A 22,301-nucleotide genomic window follows, 5' to 3' on the forward strand; every position below is an offset into this window, starting at 1 on the left:
TTTTTTCTTTCGGTGATCTGAAATCTGATTGGTCAGTGACGTGTGCCATCCAATAATCCCAGGGCCTACTCCGTTCCTCTGGTAAAGATGAAATCTTGGATGAAAAACTGCCTAAAATACATACAGTAATCATGTTTAACATCAAGACCTATATTGATGATAAACCCAAGGATAGATCCTCTTTCTTTGAAATTGTATTTCCGGATTATGGAGAAGATCTTAATGGGAGATGTATTGGGTACTGTGGATTCATTTGAGCATTAGGAGCTGCGTAGCACAGCCTATTTGAAAATGTTTTGTATTCATTTGCATAACACAAGAGCAATAATTTCACAAAAGCTGGCATTTGCCTGTATCTTTTTCACCATATAAGAGTTGAACAATCTTCAGTCTGTGTAAAATAGAGAACTGTCTAATGAATGCACTATTTGGTTAAAAGTTCTTCCCCAGCACACTCATGAGAGGTTATTTTTCTTTATTTTCCAGTAGCCAGCGGAAGGTATCCACTTTGGCGTTGTTATAAATTATATTCTTTGAAAAGGCACTTCATTCCAAGATTCCATCATCAAAACGGTAAGAAAATGTCACATTTCCTTTGGGTTTGTTTTTTTTGTTCCTTTTTTGTTAAAAAGTATTTTTGCTTTTTTCATTTGTAAAAAAAATAAAAAACATCTCCACATGAGTGACAGTCATGCATTCCTATTGTGTAGGTTCTGCAGATTGTGAGCAGGCGTAACCGTGGCGATCACTGTCTTCTGTTTCGCCTGTTCACCGATCTCCTCAATCTCCTTCCTCGATGGTGAGGACGGTGTGGGGCCTCCGCCTCGTCGGACCGCCTCTTGGAGTTGTTACTGCTGAACAGGCGGTAGCTCTGGTGCCTACTTGAGAATGCCCTTTGGGAGTTTGATGCTGAGGAAGAAACAATAGCACGTTGTCAGAAAATGTGGAGTGAAAACCAGTCAACAAAGGTGTCCTCACTAGAATCAGTCAATTAATCAATCTATTGTACTTACGACTCATGCAAGCAATTTTGGGCATGTCCCATCGGCCATCTCCACGGCAACGGATGGTTGGCACATGCCTCTGGATGAAGCCGTCCTTACACTGGTACCTCACCAGAGCATTGATCTCATAGCGTGGCATCTTCCTGCCGAAGGTCTGAGCATTCTGTACCAGCGGGGGCTGATTACAGGCCACTGAGGAGAACACACAGGGGTAGATGGAAGAATGGATGGCTGAATGGATGGCTGAATAGATAAATGGATGGATTGATGAATGGATGGATGAATGGATGATTAGATCATGTACACAGTCAGTGGATTGAAATAGCGCTCATTTGGGCACTGCATGTTTTACATTGTGTAGTTGTGGTGAACACACTCCCCTTTTTAAAATATGGCAAAAAGTATTGTTTTCAAAGAAAATTCAAATTAAAACAACAAACAAAAAACAACTTTGTCTTACCTGTGCCTTTCTTGCAGGTGAAGGTGAGGTGATAATTACAGGGCACATCGTTCCACTGGCCGTCCTCGTGCCAGATCATCACCACACAGTCCTCTCCAGACGAGAAGAAACTGTCCGGCTGGTTGGGGCGCCAGTTTTCATATTGCTGATGGGGAGGGAAAGAAAGAACAGAAACAAACTATTATGAAAAGATGATCATCATCGTCATCAGTAGCAGCAGCAGCATCATAATCATCGTCGATCTCATCAGCATCCACCTCAGCATCATCAGGTTTAGGATTATGTTTATTTCAACATCTTGGTAGATATGGAGAAACATATATAAAATCTGATGCAATACAATATAAAACACAAGTAAAATACATGATCAGTGTTTCATCAATGAATCACAAGTCATAAACAACCAATTGACATACCACTAAATCAGATCAGACCAGGATCTCCGTAAATACAACATAGAGATTTTCCACTAGCAAGTGTCTCACTTTGTCCTACCCCATACAACACAAAAACACATACTCTGTCTCTCTAAGAATGACAGCTAACAGCATGCTGACAACACTGCTTATCTCTGGGGTATAATTGGAACAGTAGATATGGTCAGTGATAGTCCAGTCTTAAGCCCGCTCTAGGGCAACGGCTACACAATCAGTACGTTCACGATCACAGTAAATCCCAAATATGTCTTACCCCTAACATGACCCACCAGCTCCCACTTGCTATTGCACGTAAGTGTACCAAGTTAGACTCTATTGATAATAAAGGAACTTGGGCTTTTACCAATAATGTGTAAGATGCACTGTTTGATGTGGCAGGAGGGAGCAACACAGCTGTTGAAACTATAAAACAAATGCCGTTGGTTTCACATTTGCAGTCTGTGTTACTAACAGCCTTTCAGTATGTATACTGAACAAAAATATTGCAACAATTTGAAAGATTTTACAGAGTTACAGTTCATATGAAGAAATCAGTCAATTTAAATCAATTCATCAGGCCCTAATCTATGGATTTCACATGACTGGGAATACAGATATGCATCTGTTGGTCACAGATACCTTAAAAGAAATGGGCCTCAGGATCTCTTCACGATATGTCTGTGCGTTGAAATTGCCATCAATAAAATGCAATTGTGTTCGTTGTCCGTAGCTTATGCCTGCCCATATCATAACCCCACTGTCACCATGGGGCACTCTGTTCACAACGTTGACATCAGCAAACCGCTCGCCCACAGGACGCCATACACGTGGTCTGCGGTTGTGAGGCCGGTTGGACGTACTGGCAAATTCTCTAATACGACGTTGGAGGTGGCTTATGGTAGAGAAATTAACATTAAATTATCTGGCAACAGCTCTGGTGGACATTCCTGCAGTCAGCATGCCAATTGCACACTCCCTCAACTTGAGACACCTGTGTCATTGTGTTGTTTGACAAAACTGCACATTTTAGAGTGGCCTTTTATTGTCCCCAGCACAAGGTGCACTTGTGTAATGATCATGATGTTTATTCAGCTTCTTGATATGCCACACCTGTCAGGTGGATGGATTATTTTAGCAAAGGAGAAATGTTCACTAACAGTGATGTAAACAAATTTGTGCATTTGAGAGAAATACGCTTTTTGTGTGTATGAAACATTTCTGGGATCTTTTATTTCAGCTCATTAGACATGGGACCAACACTTTGCATGTTGTGTTTATATTTTTGTTCAGTGTAGTTAGGTTGGTGAGGCAATTTCTGAATGTGACAGTTGTATGTGATTCTTAGATTCCCCACATGGTGGCACTATTTTCTTCTTTCCTGTTCAGATCAATACAGACTTTTGACACATCTGTAACTATTATAATGGTCATGTTGTGGGGCTATAGACATCACAACAAAAACATTTTTTAAATAAGATGTATTATTTAAACACGTGTTAACTTACAAACAAAGATCAGGCGAAGAGTTGTAAAATGTACTGTCACTTAGGGTAAGCTAAATCACTTTTCATTTTCTCCCACTTTCAAACTGACTCTCCTACCCCTCTGTCTCTCTGACCACCCTCTTAGCCTCTATCCTAACACCTTCCTCCTCCCTGCCCTCTATCATTACCCCTCTCCACCCCTCTGTCCTCTATCCTCACCCCCTCCACCCCTGTCCGTTATCCTCACCCTCTCCACCTCTCTGTTCTCACCCCATCCACCCCTCTGTCCTCTATCCTCACCCTCTCCACCCATGTCCTTTATCCTCACCCTCTCCACCTCTCTGTCCTCACCCCATCCACCCCTCTGTCCTCTATCCTCACCCCCTCCACCCCTGCCCTTTATCCTCACCCTCTCCACCTCTCTGTCCTCACCCCATCCACCCCTCTGTCCTCTATCCGCACATCACCCCATCCACCCTGCTGCCTCAGAGACCCCAAAGGATACTGCAAGACCAGCTCCTCTGTGACATAATTGTACAGAGTTTTCTGAGAGAGGCTTCACTTCAAAGCCAAACAAAGGAAGAGAAAAGAGATCAAAACACAAAATAGACTGAGCATGTGAGCCCTGCTCAGATACACATTTACACTGCTACAGAGATGTGCTGTGCAGCATGGAAATAGTCTGGAGAAATATAAGGTTTCTAAATACAACGTCATTTTGCCAATTTGTAAGATGGTGGACACAGATCAATTTTGGAGTATTGCATAGTATCTATTCATCCATGGAAAGTATATTCCAAATGCTGCACTAATAATATACTTTTCCTAAGTCAGGATATTTCTTTCGAACAAGGTGAGAGCGGGGTTAAGAGACGGAGGCTTCTCAAGGCCTTGCTACCGTCACTGTACACTACAATCTCAGAAAAGGAAAGGTGCTATTTAGAACCTAAAACTGTTCTTCGGCTTTTCCCATAGAAGAACCCTTTGAAGAACCCTATTTTGAAAAATCTTTTCCACAGAGGGTTCTACATGGAACCCAAAAGGGTTCTCCTATGGGGACAGCTGAAGAACCTTTATGGAACACTTTTTTCTAAGAGTGGACACCAGATGAGGCTGCTGAGGGAAGGATGGCTCATAATAAAGGCTGGAACAGAGCAAATGGAATGGATTCAAACCATGTGTGTGATGTATTTGATACCATTCCACCTATTCCACTCCAGGCATTACCACAAGCCTGTCCTCACCAATTAAAGTGCCATCAACCTCCTGTCGTGTACACGTTTCCAACAACATACAATAGTATTATGTCATCACATCCCACATACAATACATGCGTGGAATTATTAGTGTAACTCAGCTTCCACACACTACAATGCACATACACACACACGTACAGTTGAAGTCAGAGGTTTACATATATTTAGGTTGGAGTCATTAAAACTCGTTTTTCAACACCTCCACCCATTTCTTGTTAACAAACTATAGTTTTAGCAAGACGGTTAGAACATCTACTTTGTGCATGACACAAGTAATTTTTCCAACAATTGTTTACAGGCAGATTATTTCACTTATAATTCACTGTATCACAATTTCAGTGGGTCAGAAGTTGACATACACTAAGTGGACTGCATTTAAACAGCTTGGAAAATTCCAGAAAATGTTGTGATGGCTTTAGAAGCTTCTGATAGGCTAATTGACATAATTTGAGTAAATTGGAGGTGTACCTGTGGATGTATTTCAAGGCCTACCTTCAAAACTCAGTGCCTCTTTGCTTGACATCATGGGAAAATCAAAAGAAATTAGCCAAGACCTCAGAAAAAAAATAGTGGAAGGCTTACTGAAACATTTGACCCAAGTTAAACAATTTAAAGGCAATTCTACCAAATAATAATTGAGTGTATGTAAACTTCTGACCCACTGGGAATGTAATGAAATAAATAAAAGCTGAAATAAATCATTCTCTCTACTATTATTCTGACATTTCACATTCTTAAAATAAAATGGTGATCCTAACTGATCTAAGACAGGGAAATTTTACTACGATTAAATGTCAGGAATTGTGAAAAGCTGAGTTCATATGTATTTGGCTAAGGTGTATGTAAACTTCCGACTTCAACTGTACATATAGAGTATATATTGACACAGCTTCAGAGCTACTTGGAATGCACTGCTGCATTGATCAGAGCTACCATCTCTCAGCGAGGCTTTTTGTTCAAATAGTCTGTTCAAAGCTGTGACCCCCCCCTCCCCATTCCTTCCCTAAGGCCCCATGCAGGGACCCTGTCATTACGGTTAGCAAACACATCAGCTTCCTGCTCAGCTGACTGACTCAACAAACACCCGCTTGGGCAACCCCACAACAGCCCCCTGCATCCTCCACAAAATAATCAAACAGCCTCTTCACCCCCCAGTCCCCCCCCCACACACACAATATAATTTATACATGTTCTGAATTAATTGAGAATCAAGGCTGTGCGTGTTACAGTTGAAGAGGGACGTTTACATACACCTTAGCCAAATACATATGAACTCAGCTTTTCACAATTCCTGACGTTTAATCCTAGTAAAAATTCCCTGTCTTAGGTCAGTTAGGATCACTGACTTTATTTTAAGAATGTGAAATGTCAGAATAATAGTAGAGAGAATTATTTATTTCAGCTTTGATTCTTTCATCACATTCACAGTAGGTCAGGAGTTGACATACACTCAATTAGTATTTGGTAGTATTGCCTTTAAATTGTTTAACTTGGGTCAAACATTTCAGGTAGCCTTCCACAAGCTTTCCACAATAAGTTGGGTGAATTTTGGCCCATTTCTCCTGACAGAGTTGGTATAACTGAGTACGGTTTGTAGGCCTCTTTGCTCACACACGCTTTTTCAGTTCTGCCCACAAAGGTTCCGTAGGATTGAGGTCAGGGCTTTGTGATGGCCACTCCAATACCTTGACTTTGTTGTCCTTAAGCCATTTTGCCACAACTTTGGAAGTTTGTTTGGGGTCATTGTCCATTTGGAAGAACCATTTGTGACTAAACTTTAACTTCCTGACTGATGTCTTGAGATGTTGCTTCAATATATCCACATAATTTTCCTTTCCTCATGATGCCATCTATGTTGTGAAGTGCACCAGTCCCTCCTGCAGCAAAGCAACCCCACAACATGATGCTGCCACCCCCGTGCTTCACGGTTGGGATGGTGTTTTTTGGCTTGCAAGTCTCCCTCTTTTTCCCCCAAACTTAACGATGGTTATTATGGCCAAACAGTTGTATTTTTGTTTCATCAGACCAGAGGACATTTCGCCAAAAAGTACGAGCTTTGTCCCCATGTGCAGTTGCAAACGGTAGTCTGGCTTTTTTATGTCAGTTTTGGAGCAGTGGCTTCTTCCTTGCTGAGTGGCCTTTCAGGTTATGTTGATATAGGACACGTTCTACTGTGGATATAGATACTTTTGTACGCGTTTCCTCCAGCATCTTCACAAAGTCCTTTGATGGTCCCGTGTGGCTCAGTTGGTAGAGCATTGCGCTTGCAACGCCAGGGTTGTGGGTTCATTCCCCACGGGGGGACCAGGATGAATATGTATGAACTTTCCAATTTGTAAGTCGCTCTGGATAAGAGCGTCTGCTAAATGACTTAAATGTAAAATATGTTGTTCTGGGATTGATTCGTACTTTTCGCAAAACAGTTTTTAATCTCTAGGAGAGAGAACGTGTCTCCTTCCTGAGCGGTATGGCGGCTGCGTGGTCCCATGGTGTTTATACTTGCGTCCTATTGTTTGTACAGATGAACGTGGTACCTTCAGGCGTTTGGAAATTGCTCCCAAGGATGAATCAGACTTGCTGAGGTCTACAATTTTTTTCTGAGGTCTGATTTCTGATTCATTTTCTCATGATGTCAAGCAACGAGGCACTGAGTTTTTAGGTAAGCCTTAAAATACATCCACTGGTACACCTCCAATTGACTCAAATGATGTCAATTAGCCTATCAGAAGCTTCTAAAGCCATGACATCATTTTCTGGAATTTTCCAAGCTTTATAAAGGCACAGTCAACTTAGTGTATGTAAACTTCTGACCCACTGGAATTGTGATACAGTGAATTATAAGTGAAATAATCTGTCTGTAAACAATTGTTGGAAAAATGACTTATGTCATGCACAAAGTAGATGTCCTAACCGACTTGCCAAAACTATAGTGTGTCAACAAGAAATTTGTGGAGTGGTTGAAAAACAAGTTTTAATGACTCCAACCTAAGTGTATATAAACTTCTGACTTCAACTGTATATGTACACTACCGTTCAAAAGTTTGTTGTCACTTACAAATTTCCTCGTTTTTGAAAGAAAAGCAAAAGAATCCAACTTCTTGGAACTATAGGGGGTGCTGTTCCGCATTAGCATATTTGGGTCTCCAAATTAAACTGCCTCGTGCTAAATTCTTGATCGTACAATATGCATATTATTGTTATTATTGGATAGAAAACACCTTCTAGTTTCTATAGAAGTTGGAATTTTGTCTCTGAGTGGTACAGAACAATATCTACAGCACTTTTCATGACAGGGGTCAGATTCCAGAAATTTTTACCCCTGATCTGGAGTCTGTTTTTAAGGCGACAGTGAATGCTATGAAGAAACCGACACTGCCTACGTCTTCCTCTGGGTGTCTGTACGTCATCACGTTTTGAATGGAGTCTATTGCACAATCCCAGCCCATATAAAACCACAAAACGTGGGATGACCCCTCTCTCTCTCCGCGCGCCACAAGCAAGATGGACTTCGGACCTGCCTCATTCCAAATCGTTATGTAACTAGTTCTAGTTCTCCGGTCATGTTTTCAGTCGTTATAGTTGTTAAAAACATCATAATGTAGTTAATTTGAACCGTTTTATAGCAATTTATATCCGTTTAGTGCGATTCTGAGGAATTTATTTGTCGTGCACTTTTTAGCTTTGGAAACGTTTCGGGGTGTCGGTCGTTGGTGGTGGACATTTCGAAGGACAGAGGACATCTATCGACCAAAAGACGTTTATAACATAGAAAGGATACATTGCCCAAGAATCTGATGGAAGATCAGCTCAAAGTAAGCAATATTTAATATGATAAATCGCTGTTCTGTCGAAATATTTTAAACGCATATTTCGCCATTTTGTTTGGTATAGCTTCACTTGGCGAACCCTGTATTGAAAAGTAAGGATAATTTTAAAAATGTAAATCAGCGGTTGCATTAAGAACTAATTTGTCTTTCGATTCCTGTCAACCCTGTATTTTTTAGTCAAGTATATGATTAGCTTTCGATTAAACTAGATCACTCTGAAAGCTGACGTTCCTCATTTTGAGGCTTGAGTTGTGACTATTTCCATTGTATAACCACGGTTTTGTATGGCTAAATATGCACCTTTTCGAACAAACTGTATATGTATGTTGTAAAATGATGTTACAGGAGTGTCATCGGAAGAATTCTGAGAAGGTTAGTGAAAAAATTAATATATTTTGGCGGTGATTACGTTATAGCGCTCTTTGGCTGGAATCGATGCTCTGGTAACGTTTGCACATGTGGTATGCTAACTTATCGATTTATTGTGTTTTCGCTGAAAAACGCTTAGAAAATCTGAAATATGGTCTGAAATCACAAGAACTGGGTCTTTCCATTGCTATGCTTTGTCTATTTTTATGAAATGTTTTATGATGAGTAAATTGGTCATACACGTTGCTCTATCTAGTAATTCTAGTCGATTTGTGATGGTCGGTGCAATTGTAAACTGTGATTTCTACCTGAAATATGCACTTTTTTCTAACAAAAACTATCCTATACCATGAATATGTTATCAGACTGTCATCTGAAGAGGTTTTTTCTTGGTTAGTGGCTATCAATATCTTAGTTGAGCCGAATTGGTGATAGCACCTGAAGGAGTAAGAAACTGATGGAGTTAGAATAGTGGTGTATTTTGCTAACGTGTTTAGCTAATAGATTTACATATTTTGTCTTCCCTGTAAAACATTTTAAAAATCTGAAATGGTGGCTTTATTCACAAGATCTGTATCTTTCATCTGGTGTCTTGGACTTGTGATTTAATGATATTTAGATGCTACTATCTACTTGTGAAGCTATGCTAGCTATGCTAATCAGTGTGTGGGGGGTGGGGGGTGCTCCCGGATCCGGGTTTCTGAGGCAGTAGAGGTTAAAATAACATAAAATTGATCAGAAATACCGTGTAGACATATTATTGTTATAAATTACTATTGTACCTTCAAACGGCTGATTTTAATGGTATATCTACAAAGGCGTACAGATGCCCATTATCAGCAACAATGAAGAGGTGACACAGGGATGCTGGCATTCTAGGCAGAGTTCCTCTGTCCAGTGTCTGTGTTCTTTTGCCCATCTTAATCTTTTATTTTTATTGGCCGGTCTGAGATATGTCTTTTTCTTTGCAACTCTGCCTAGAAGGCCAGCATCCCGGAGTCGCCTCTTCACTGTTGACGTTGAGACTGGTGTTTTGCGGGTACTATTTAATGAAGCTGCCAGTTGAGGACTTGTGAGGTGTCTGTTTCTCAAACTATACACTCTAATGTACTTGTCCTCTTGCTCAGTTGTGCACCGGGGCCTCCCACTCCTCTTTCTATTCTGGTTGTAGCTCGTTTGCGCTGTTCTGTGAAGGGAGAAGTACACAGCGTTGTACGAGATCTTCAGTTTCTTGGCAATTTCTCGCATGGAATAGCCTTAATTTCTCAGAACAAGAATAGACCAGTCAGTTTCAGAAGAAAGGTCTTTGTTTCTGGCCATTTTGAGCCTGTAATCGAACCCACAAATGCTGATGCTCCAGATACTCAACTAGTCTAAAGGCCAGTTTTATTTCTTCTTTAATCAGAACAACAGTTTTCAGCTGTGCAAACATAATTGCAAAAGGTTTTTCTAATGATCAATTAGCCTTTTAAAATTATAAACTTGGATTAGCTAACACAACGTGCCATTGGAACGATGGTTGCTGAAAAATGTTTCGAGCTACAATAGTCATTTACTACACTGTATTTCTGATCAATTTTATGTTATTTTAATGGATAAATAATGTGCTTTTCTTTCAAAAACAAGGACATTTCTAAGTGACCCCAAACTTTTGAAATGTAGTGTACGTCTAATGTGCTTTGTTCTTCTTCTGTCCAGCTTCTTATGCAAGAGATTATTTAATACAAGTTATGTTAATAATACACTCTCTGCTCCCAGATAAAGTCGAGATACAGTAAAGCTGACCACCCACCCAGGCCCACTACCCTACCCCTTCTCTCTATTTGCTGCCGTGCACAGGTGCTGCCCATCTGTGTGTCTGGCTGCTGGTTGGTGGCCCTTCCCCCGGGTGCCTGCTGTGCTTCCCGAGGAGAGGGAGGAGAGGGGGAGGCCTGTACCTGTCTGTGCCTGTCAGCTCCTCTCTATTCCGCATCACTGACACCTTCATTCCTATCTCTCTCAGCTGAGAGGGGATCCTGCTGCAAATGGACACAACTTATCTCCTGCCCCCAAGGCGCTCTCTGTCCTTCCCCCTTCCACCCTCCCCCTCTCCACTGGTGATGGTGGGCTCTTATCTTTGAAGTGGAGAGTTCATCTGTATTACGTAGCTGAAAGTAGTAATTAACCACTTTCCTGTTTAGTGAGGGGAATCTGCAGTAAGTTTACACAGCCATAAGCAAACACACTTCCACTTGTGCAGACGCATAACGCTACACACTGAGGCACACCTCGTGGCTCTTCTTTTATTTTTAAAAAATTGTTAAAGTTTGTGAATGACAGAGATTGTTGTTATTGAGTGGCACCCGATGTCACTGGACATGTAGTGTAGCGTGACACCAAGCCAGTGCGATCGTCCAACAGGGTGTCGAGGACAAAGTAGTGTACATCATGAGAAAGTGACCACAGTGAGTTTATTTTTTCATTACTTCAGGATAATTTTTTAAAATGTAACCTTTCTTTAACTAGGCAAGTCAGTTAAGAACAAATTCTTATTCACAATGACGGCCAACACCGGACGACGCTGTGCCAATTGTACGCCGCCCTATGGGACTCCCAATCACGGCCGGTTGTGATACAGCCTGGATTCGAACCAGGGTGTCTGAAGTGACGCTGAATAGCAGTGCCTTAGACCACTGCGCCACTCGGGTGACGGCCACCCAGATGATGGTGTCAGCAACATATTTAACAGGATTCAACACTGTTTACTGAGGCTATAAACTGTGAGAACCCCTTCTTACCATGGGCATGCTGTCGGTCCAGCGGAAGTCATTATCGTACATCTTATCGTTCAGGCCGATCCATTGGTAGTCCTGTCCAAGACCTGGTGGGCATGGCACAATGAAACACAGGAGGTCAATGATTTGATTCCACTGCCTTATTAGGCGTATTTCAGTCCCTCCATAAACACGGAGAGGCATTTTTAAATACATGCATCACTCTTCCTGTTCCAACTGCCTGCCTCCATTCTCTCTCTCTCTCTCTCTCTCTCTCTCTCTCTCTGTCGAGACGTTTGTCGTCTACTCTGCTGGCGCTGCTAACCAGCCAGAGAACTACTGTAGTCATCCACTATGCCTCTTCAACTATTTCTCCACAGCCCATATACACTGCTGATGTGTTGTGAATCCCCTGGTGTTCCTGGAAATCCGTTCCAGATGTAGGATAATCCTACTATTGGCCGCTACCTTGCAGGGGTTGTGCCTTAAGAGGTATACTGTCTGTGACACGCCGTAGAAGTAACTTACAGATTGTTAATACGGTGTTATTGAGCGTTCTTCTCTGCAAGAGTGTCTGTCTGCTTGCCTGTCCGGTAATGCAAACGCTCTGAACTATTAGTTGGTTGTGTCTTGTGTGCAACTAATGGCGTTGTTTGTGTGTCGTGCACGTGCATGTGTGATATCACACTTACGGTTGACAAACTGCTGCTCGTCATGGGAGAGAATGCTGGTGAGGTGTGCCCCCTGTACCCGACACTCCTTCTCCGCTGTGTCCCAGTTCCTCCTCTGGGGGGTGTACTTGTAGCAGTGTCCCTGAAACTTATGCCAGCCGTAGTCACATGTCTGAGTGTCTGAGAGAGAGAGGTAATATGATTAGTAGATATAAAGGTTACACATATTCCAATACCCTTTCACAATTATTTCACAGAAAAAATAGAATCTGCCTTAAAGAATTAAGAATGTCCAATCTGTCCAACACCTGTAAGAGCCTAGTCCTATCTGCATGTTTATCTTTGTTTGTTACTAATCCTCCAGTGCATAACAAATAGATTAAGGAGATATTTGGGAGAAAGACAGAGAGCAGGGTACTGTGTGTCTGGCCCTGTTGCTATCTCGGACACACTAATTAGAGCTATCTCTCTCACTGTACTTCTCTCTCTCAGGGTCAGGATATGGCTGCTGCCTCCTTCACCCCCCAGCACCACTAAACGAGTGGGGAGGTCAAACAAAGAAAGACACTTAGGGTCTACAACAGCAGGAGTATCACACTAACAGCCTGGATAGCTGTGTGTACTGGATCTTCCCCAAATCTCAGGTCGATGCTAAACTATTTAAGGTTATTATTCTTATCATAGCTAATTAAAAGTGAAATACTTTAAGACTACGATTTTGGAATGTAATTTATATAGCTCTGCAAGGTGACTGCATATATATATAGCTTTTTTAAATTTATATAGCTCTGCAAGGATACTGCATATATGGATAATTATGTTGGGAAACTCCTGACTTAGTACCAATTAATATTATATAATATAGTTGAGCATCAGCTGGCAATTCCTAATATAGATTAGCATCAGCTGGCGATTCCTACAGCAGTTACTGTGACTGGAACCAAGCCAGGGGTTTCCCAAAATAAGAATCTAAGTATGAAGCATCACACATTCAGCTATCAATCCCCTCAGTTTCGAACAGACACAGCAGAAGAATAACATCTCCTAACCTCATTACATAAGGGCTGCATTAACACAGGCAGCCCAATTCTGATATTTTTTATACTTATTAGGCTTTTGGTCACCTCTGAAAAAGATCTGATGTGACTGGTCCAAAAACAATTTGTGGAAAAAAAGATCAGAATTGGGCTGCCTGTGTAAGCACAGCCCTTTGGTAGCCTACACTAGTGGTTATCTATGTATCTTTTTCACTATCAGATTTCATTAACCATTTTGATTGTAACCCTGTCATGATGCAATCGTGTGTGTGTGTGTGTTTGTGTGTGTGTGTGTGTGTTGTGTGTTTGTGTGTACTACTGTGACACGTCTATTTACTATTTATTCTCTCTCTCTTGTCGTGGTTACTCCCTCGATACAGCTGTACAACCCTACGGATTAATCGTGACCTTTTCTCTGTTTGTCCACCCTTACTGTTTCTCCTCTGGCACGAGACCCTTAGAAAACAGCTGGGTCTTAGCACACAGGATCCGGCCCTGGCTCGCTGATGAGTGAAGGCAGCAACATTCGAGGTGTGGTCGGGACAAACTGGCCCATCTGGATGATGCCCTTGGTCAACACACTAGGGACAAAATGGGGTGCAGCGAAGCTATAGACTCGAATAAGAGGCTATGAGTTGGTCTGGATGACATCATCCTTCGTCATTACACCCATCAATGTCAACGAGTGTCCCGACCCAGGTTCTGTTGAACAAATCCAGCAATGTCTACTGATTCCTTTCACATTCCCTGCTTAAGGCCAGTGATTGAGTGCACATTGTTGAGCTGATTAAGACTAGCACACCTGTACTGGTAAATTCCTTCACAACTTGACTGGTGTGGGTATCAACCAAATGTCTGTGATTTCTTTATTAGGCCATTGTGTTTCCAGTCATGTGGAATTTGTAGAGACTGTTGCCCCTGGCAATGTGTTTAGTAACACTACCCTATATCTTAATAGTATGAGTGCCTGAGGCCGACACTAAGGCCTGTAAAATGTGGATGTCCTGAAGACATAAATAAAGATGTTTATGACTCAGAGACTGTCTGTGAGTGGAAGCAGCAGGTGTTATGGAGAAGGCACTGAATGGAGCTGTACTGTGAGGTGGGAGGTGACCATCACATTTCTACTCTAACTCCAGTGTTTTAATGACTCAGGCTCATCGTCTCACTCTATTTCCCAGGGGCTCAGGTAACTGATCACATATTAAGATAGTTCACACATACACACACACACACTATCTGGAGATACGTCACTTTTCTCCAACAACGCCAAATGTCTTTCCTCTGTTTCCTAAATTCAATGATTTGTGATGTATTTTTGTGTGAATTAGAAACCAGCGATGGAGCACCTCACGCCATTGCTACGAACAATGACGTAGTTTATTTTACTATGTCATATTCTCCCTTGTACGTACAAGTGCTCTAATGTGTGGATACACTGTAGGTCGGACATAAAAACACTTTAAAAAAAAAAGGTTAGCTGGAAGCCTGAAACAACCTAAAACCAATATCTGATCAAATGATTTGATTCAGCTGATATGTTCGACACGGAGAGGATCATACTGACAGATCCCATGGAAATTGTAACAAACATACCTTCATCACAATACAATCCAGCATAGCTTGGGAGGCAAACACAGGTGAAGGAATTCAGGCCGTCAATGCAGGTACCTCCATTGCGACAGAGGTTGGATTGACATTCATCAATGTCTGAAAATTATTTTGAAATAACATGGGTAGATTACACTGCATAGGAAAACAAAAAAACATGGGGGTGCAAATACATATTTCTGAAGAACTCTATGAATCCAAATATTATACAGATCCTACCATTCGTCAAATTTTGGCACATGGCTAATGCACCCAACGCTACACCAGCAAGCCACCAAAATGCGTCTTCTTTAAAATGTATTTCTTTAGCATATTGACAACTGATCATCACACTCTAAAAAAAATCTTAGTCCACCACTGACTAAACAAAAATTCTTGGCATACCTGTCTCACAACGATCTCCACTGTAGCCAGGGGCACAGCTGCAAGATTGGAAACTTCCGCTTCTGTAGCAAGAGCCCCCATTCAGACACATGTTCTCAGAGCAGGAGTGGATGCCTGTGGTGTAGAATAGGAGTAAAACGAGAAAAACAAACATTCAAATGATTTCACATTCTAGAGAAGACAAATGTTAAATGACAAATGTTAAAACGTTTGATATGATGATATTATTTCCATAACACACAATAGCATTGTATTATTGACCAACATTTTTTAAATGACATACCTGCAATCTCAACTGTCTCACCAACAGTCAAGTGGCCCAAATCCATTCCAGTCTCAGCTGAAGTGATAGTTTCCACTACCTTGATGGGGGGTTCACCCTCGACTAATGTAGGTCCTGATACATTATCATAGTCCACACTTTCCTCCTCCTCAGACACAGATGAAGGAGTGCTTCGGATCATAGAGACGGATTCTGTCCGGCTCGGTGTTTCAGCTGGCGATACAGTTGTGTACTCTGGCATTTCCCACATTGGCATCTTAGTGGCAGGAGTAACAACGTCAGAAGCCGTCTTTCCTCCGGGACTGCTCTCAGAACCCGCCGACTCAATTTCAGCCCTAGGATGCGCGAGAGAGGGTGAACCAGTGATGGCGGTTGCAAGTTCTGTCTGAGTAACAGAGAGGGATGGGGTGGTCTCCTCTGTTGTGTCACTCTCTGGCTTCACAGCGGAAACTTTGGTCACCTTTTTCTCCAAGCTGCTTCCTGAGCTGCTTTCTGAGCTGGAGGCCAATACTGACTGAGTCACAGATGGGTTTGACTCTTCCTCTGAGCTGCTCGATGAACTACTCTCTGAGCTTGATGATGCACTCTCAATCTTCGTTGTCTTTGTTGGGACAGTGCTGAGCGCGGTTGCTTCTACCTCAGGTGTTGTGGTGGTTTCAATGAGGGAAGGTTTAGACTCAACCTGTACGGGCTCTGTTATACTTTCATAGTCCCCCTCTTCATCAATGTCTGTCGTTGGTGTTCTATACACTTTAGTTTCTAACACTTTCTCAGTTAGAGGAGAGCCAATGGCAGAAATGGCTGTTTCTTCGACCTCAGCCTCTTGTTCGGAGCTGCCCTCTGCACTAGGAGAAGCATCCTCTGTTGTAGGTACCTGGCTTGAAGCTTCAACTTGTTCCTCTTCCTCTGATGTAGATAGTACAGCATCAGTCTTCACTGGAGAGGCAGTGGGGACTAAATTTGATTCGGAGCTCTGTGAGGGTGTTGTTATAGTGTCAACAGACTGGCTTGAATCTTCCTGAGGCAGCATGGGTCTGGTTGTGGGCATTGCCGTTTCCTCGGAAAATATGTCAGGTTGGGAACGATGGGTAAATGCAATCTCAGACAGGGCCTCTTGGAGCAAAGCCTCAGGTGTTGTCAGGTCTGGTTTGTGGGAAAATGTTGTGACAAACTGGATCATCACATTGGCCTCCGTTGTCACCTTAGTGGAATGGACAGAGACAATTGGAGGGGCTGTACTAGCCAGGAGAGGGGCTTCTGTTGCAAAACCATCTGCGGTGAAACCCTCACTTGTCTGGTCCCCTGAGCTCTTGTCATCTGTAAAAGGTAAGACGGAGCTGGTTTCAGTATCATCAATAACTGATGGTTTGTCAGAGCCTGCTGGTCTCTCTGTTTGCTCAGTGACTTCACTCTCTGCTGTTACAGTTTCCTGTGAAGATACTGTAGCTTTCTCAGTGCTATACAGAGAAGAAACTGTAGTAGTTGGTGAGTCTTTGGTAAACCTATGAGGAGTCTGGTCACCTGAGCTCTCCTCATCTGTATCAAGTAGGACTGAGCTCCCAGTGCTTTCCATTGAACTGGAAACACCCGATGGCTGTTCTATGCTTGTTGATTCCGTCTGTTTTGTTTCTTCACTATCAGCAGTTATTTCAGCAGAGGCGAGGTCACTCATTGAGTCGGGTTTCTCTGTGCTGTACAGAGAAGACACTTTTGTAGATGCCATATTTTCACTATCTGCTCTTGTGGTCATTAAGTGTGGCATTTCTGTGGTTGTTACTTGTTCAGTGGCAGACTCTTTGGTAGACATATCAGGGGTTTGATCACCTGAACTAGTTTTGTCTGTAGAGGAGAGAACTGGGCTTGTCTCCGTCTCATCAATAACAGGAGTAGACGATGGCTGTTTTGAGCATGATGGCCTCTCTGTTTCTTCTGTGACTTCAGTCTCTGCTGTTACAGTTGCATGTGAAGATATTGTAGGTTTCCCAGTGCTATACAGAGATGAAGCTAACGTTGTGACAGACTCTTTGGTAAACATATCAGGAGTCTGGTCACCTGAACTCTCCTCATCTGTATCAGGTAGGACTGATTTCACAGTGCTTTTCATTGAACTGGGAAAGTCTGATGGCTGTTCTGTTTCTTCACCATCACCAGTTATTTTAGCAGAGGTGAGGGCACTTGCATATTCAGAGACTGGTGATGTGGATGTCTGCAATGGCTTGGCTGTGCTACTGTGCACATGAGATTCTGTTTCAAGAGACTCCTGGGTGGTCATTGGAGTCGTCTCGTCTACAAAACTATCTTCATCTGTTGATCCTGTTTCTGTGTCATCAACACTTGGAGTAAAAAACTCCTCAGAGTCGGATGGTTTTTCGGTATGATCAATAGCAGCACTCACTTCTGGTGATTTTGTTGTTGTCATTACATGTAGGACTGGGCTCGCCTCTGCCTCATCAATAACAGGAGTAACTGCTGGTCCCTCGGTTTGGTCTGTGCCTTCAGTCTCTGTTGTTACCGATTCCTGTAATAACGTTGTGAGTTTCTCTGTGCTAAACAGAGAAAAAACTGTGGTTGTTGTAGTTGCATACTCTTTGGTAAACATAGCAGGTGTCTGATCACCTGAGATCTCTTCATCGACGGAGGTGAGGACTGAACTTGTGTCAGGGGCAGTGCTGACAGCTGTAGGTTCTCCCTCTGGTTTTGTGGTTGTTTGAAGAGCAGGTTCAGATTCAACCTGTGAGAGATCTGGAATATTTTCATAGTCCGCCTCTTCCTCAATGTCTGGCAAAGCAGATGATACCGCAGCGGAAGCAGGTGTACTGTACACCGCAGTGGCATTGTTCGTGACTAGAGTAACAATATACCCGGTCGCTTCCTCCTTTATAGAGATACTGGTGGGAATGCAAGTCCTGTTGACCTCACTATCTTGTTCTGAGCTGACTTCTGTATCAGTAGAAACTCTCTCTGTTGTAAGTCCCTGGCTTGAAGATTCAACTTCTGATTTAAACGGTATTGCTGTAGAAGCCGTGGCAACAAAAGGTGATTCTGAGCCCTGTGCAGGTGTGGTTACAGTGTCAATGGAGTCCCTTGAATCTAGCTCAAGCAACATGGGACTCGTGGTGGCCTCTGCAGTTTTTTCAGATGAGACGTAAGTGAGAGGATGTTGGGTAAATGCAATCTCAGACCTGGCCTGATGGAAAGATTTCCCAGGCTTTGTCATGTCCACCTCGGGCACAAAGGTTGTGACAAACTGGACCACCACATCAGGCATTACAGATGGCTCAACAGTGGAATGGACAGACAAACTCAGCTGGGAGTAAGCTTTCTCTGTGTTCTCAGTGCTAAACGGAGACAACACTGTAGTAGATGTAGTCTTTTCACTCTCTGCTATTGCTTTTTCAGGTGACATTGTTGTGGCTGTTACCAGCTCCATTTTCACAGTACTGTCAAATGGAGAAACTGTGGTAGTTGCAGACTCTTTGGCAAACATATTCGAGGTCAGCTCACCTGAGCTCTCTTCGTCTGCGGAGGTTATATCCGAAATGGAAGCAACTGAAGGTTTCTCAGTGCTGTAGAGAGAAGAAGCTGAAGTTATAGCAGTCCTTGCAGTCTCATCTGTCACAGTTTCATTTGATGATGTTATTACTTGTCCTGGTGTCTCAGTGCTAAACAGAGAAGAAACTGTAGTTGTGGCTGTAATTTGTTCCCTTACAGTAACAGACTCTTTGGAAAACATTTCAGGGTTCAGATCATCAGTGCTCTCTTCATGCATGGAGGTTATTTCTGAAACGGACACCCCTGATGGTTTCTCTGTGCTATATAGAGAAGAAGCTGAAGTTGTAGCAGTCCTTGCAGTCTCATCTGTTACAGTTTCACGTGACATTGTTGTTACTTGTAAGGCTTCCTCAGTGCTAAACAGAGAAGAAACTGTAGCTGTAGCTGTCTTTTCACTCTCTGCTGTTGCAGTTTCCTGTGACGCTGTGGTAGGTTTCTTAGTGCTATCCAGGTAAGAAGCTGTAGTTACAGAGTCTTTGGTAAACATATCAGGGATCTGGTCACCAGAGCTTTCTTCATCTGTAGAGGTTAAATCGGAAATGGAAGCTACTGATGATTTATCTGTGCTATACGGAGAGGATGTGGTTTCAGAGGGTTTGGGTGTCCAAGTTGTCATTTCCTCCCCAGAGATGCCCTCCTCTGAGAATGAAGGTACTGGAGTTGTAACCTCTGTCACTTCACCCTTCTTAGTAGCTGTTGAGCTCGTGTCTTTGGTGGGAGTTGTGGTTTGGGAGGTCTCAACTACAGAGGCGGAGGTTCCAGAGCCTTCAGAGTCGTCATCCCCTGAAAACCCATCAACAGGGAGTGGACTGGTTGATTTCACAGTCTCTCTGTCTTCCTCATTCGACACTGATGTCTGTTGTGTAGCACGTGTAGACACCACGGTGGCTTGCATGGAACTAGATAAAGTTGTTGTGTTCTCCACTTCAGAATCCTCATCAGATGGGCCTCCTCCTGCAGAATCAATAGTCTTAGGAGAAGGGGTGGTGGATAATTCCATCTCATCTGTCAGGAATTCATCATGCTCACTGCTCACTGTGGTCTGTGTGCTTGCATCTATGGGGTGAGTTGATGCATGGGATGATACAGGGGCAGAAGGATTAGTCTCTGTATTGGACTCCTCTTCAGTGACACCATCTCTGGACAACTCATTAACAAATATATATGGTGTGGTGAAGGCCGTCTGAGAGCTGGACTCTGTGAAAACAGTTGTGGCTTGCGTGGTTTGAGCTACAGTGGACATGACCTCTGAACTAGATGCCTCAACATACTCTATAGATGATGTGGTGGTCGTTATTACAGTCTCTGAATCTTCAACTTTTGTAGAGCTGCTTGTCGTCTCAGCACTTGCCTCTGCAGATATATTTACCGAGGTGACTGATGGGATTTGTGATGTAGCCAGACTCGGTGGGTCAATTGTGGAAGACAAGTAGTAATCGGTCCCAGACCCTTCAGGTTCCTCTGTCATTGCAATTGAGGAGTGTGGTGTCATGGTAAGGGCTGTGACTCCCCCTGCTTCCTCTGCAAAGACGGTGGGGTGGAATTGTGAGGAGGGGTCCACCATTGTCACAGTATCAGCGTCAATCATTGTGTCATCTTTAGTGATAATCTCAGCGGTTGTGGTCATGCTGTCCACAACAGTGGAGAACAGTTCGTCCTCGTCTTTGGCCTCTTCTGTGAATATGATAACTGGGCTTGTCGGTGGTTTTGTACCATGCAGCACCATGGTGGGGGTCTGGTCAGTTTTGGTTTGGCTGCTGGTTGAGGTGATGATCATAACCTGCTGGTCAGTAACACCCTGATAGATAATAGAGGGGATGGCAGTGGATATGGGTGACTGTGAACCAAAAGGCACTGTTGTATGGTCTCTGACAGTGGTGTGGTCCCTTGCTACAGTGTGGTCTCCAGTGGTTAAACGATCACTCGTTGTATGGACTCTCATTGTAGTATGGTCTCTTTTGGTTGTATGGAATTGGTGTGTTGTATGGTCACTCATAGTTGTACGATCACTCAGAGTAACAGTAACAGGGGGCTGTGTAGCCTCAGGAAAGATGGTGGTTTCTGTGTCTGGGCTGATATGACCTTCCTCATCTGGGCCTGGTGTGCTTGACACAATGGATTCTGTTTGGCCTGTTGCCTCGCTGAATGTGTCGCTCTCAGCTGATGGTTGTTTGTTGGTTGTGAATGCCATCCGTTTTGTTATGTCATCGACACCCGTTGTCTTGGGAGTGGTGTAGTCAGAGTGAGGTGATATGGAAGTCTGAGAAGCTTGCATTATTGTTGACATTGGTGTGGTCATTCCTTGTTCTGTTACGACAGTACTGACAAGAGAGGACAATGTTGCAGTGACAGACTCTTTGGTCAACATATCATGGGTCTGATCACCTGAGCTTTCTTCATCTGTAGAAGAGACTACTAAGCTTGTCTCTGTGTTAGGGAAAACTCTGAATATGGTAGATTCTCCCTCAGGTTTTGTGGTAGTTTGAACAGGTGAAGGTAAATAGTCCACCACTTCATCAATATCTGGCAAAGTGGATGATGTGAAAGTGACGGTAGTAACAAGTTGTTCTGAGCCTGATGTTTTCTCTGTAACTTCGCTCTCTCCTGTGGTCATTACAAATGGCAGTGCTGTGGTTGTCACTTGTTCTGCTTTGACAGTGCTGTACAATGAAGTAACAGTTGCAGTGACAGACTCTTGCGTGAACATATCAAGGGTAAGGTCACCAGAGCTCTCTTCATCCTTGGAGGTTAAATCTGAAATGGAATCAACTGATGTTTTGTCAGTGCTACACGGAGAAGAAGGTGAAGTTGGAGCAGTTCCTGCAGTCTCAGCTGTTGTTTCATGTGATGCTGTGGTCAGTATTTGTGTTGGCTTGTCAGTGCTGAACATTGAAGTTGCTGTAGTTGTAGTAGTCTTTTCACTCTCTGCTGTTGCAGTTTCCTGTGACGCGGTGGTAGGTTTCTTAGTGCTATCCAGGTAAGAAACTGTAGTTACAGAGTCTTTGGTAAACATGTCAGGGGTCTGGTCACCAGAGCTTTCTTCATCTGTGGAGGTTAAATCTGAAATGGAAGCAATTGATGGTTTATCTGTGCTGTATAGAGAAGAAACAGAAGTTGTAGCAGTCCTTGCAGTATCATATATTGCAATTTTATGTGACTTTATTGTCAATACTTTTCCTGGTTGCTCAGTGCTG

At 43.0% G+C, this 22,301-nt stretch overlaps 1 protein-coding gene across 3 annotated transcripts in view; it reads right to left on the bottom strand.

Annotated features, from left to right (window-relative positions):
• Positions 1 to 282: 282 nt before the first annotated feature.
• Positions 283 to 22,301, bottom strand: part of LOC139545755 (brevican core protein-like) — a 71,126-nt gene continuing 49,107 nt past the window's right edge. Inside the window, exons 1-8 of one of the 3 annotated variants that reach the window (XM_071353879.1) lie at positions 15,556 to 22,192; positions 15,273 to 15,386; positions 14,874 to 14,987; positions 12,262 to 12,420; positions 11,594 to 11,676; positions 1,465 to 1,609; positions 1,014 to 1,247; positions 283 to 909 (exon numbers count right to left, since the gene is read on the bottom strand). In XM_071353879.1, the coding sequence (XP_071209980.1) occupies positions 746 to 909; positions 1,014 to 1,247; positions 1,465 to 1,609; positions 11,594 to 11,676; positions 12,262 to 12,420; positions 14,874 to 14,987; positions 15,273 to 15,386; positions 15,556 to 22,120 (7,578 nt within the window). In that variant the 5' untranslated portion in view covers positions 22,121 to 22,192 and the 3' untranslated portion in view covers positions 283 to 745. Of the gene's footprint in view, positions 910 to 1,013; positions 1,248 to 1,464; positions 1,610 to 11,593; positions 11,677 to 12,261; positions 12,421 to 14,873; positions 14,988 to 15,272; positions 15,387 to 15,555; positions 22,193 to 22,301 lie in introns of those variants that run through there. The other 2 variants (XM_071353880.1, XM_071353881.1) reach the window with 2 other exon arrangements.

The sequence above is a fragment of the Salvelinus alpinus genome, chromosome 19 (assembly GCF_045679555.1).
Source record: "Salvelinus alpinus chromosome 19, SLU_Salpinus.1, whole genome shotgun sequence".
Taxonomy (NCBI): Eukaryota; Metazoa; Chordata; class Actinopteri; order Salmoniformes; family Salmonidae; genus Salvelinus; species Salvelinus alpinus.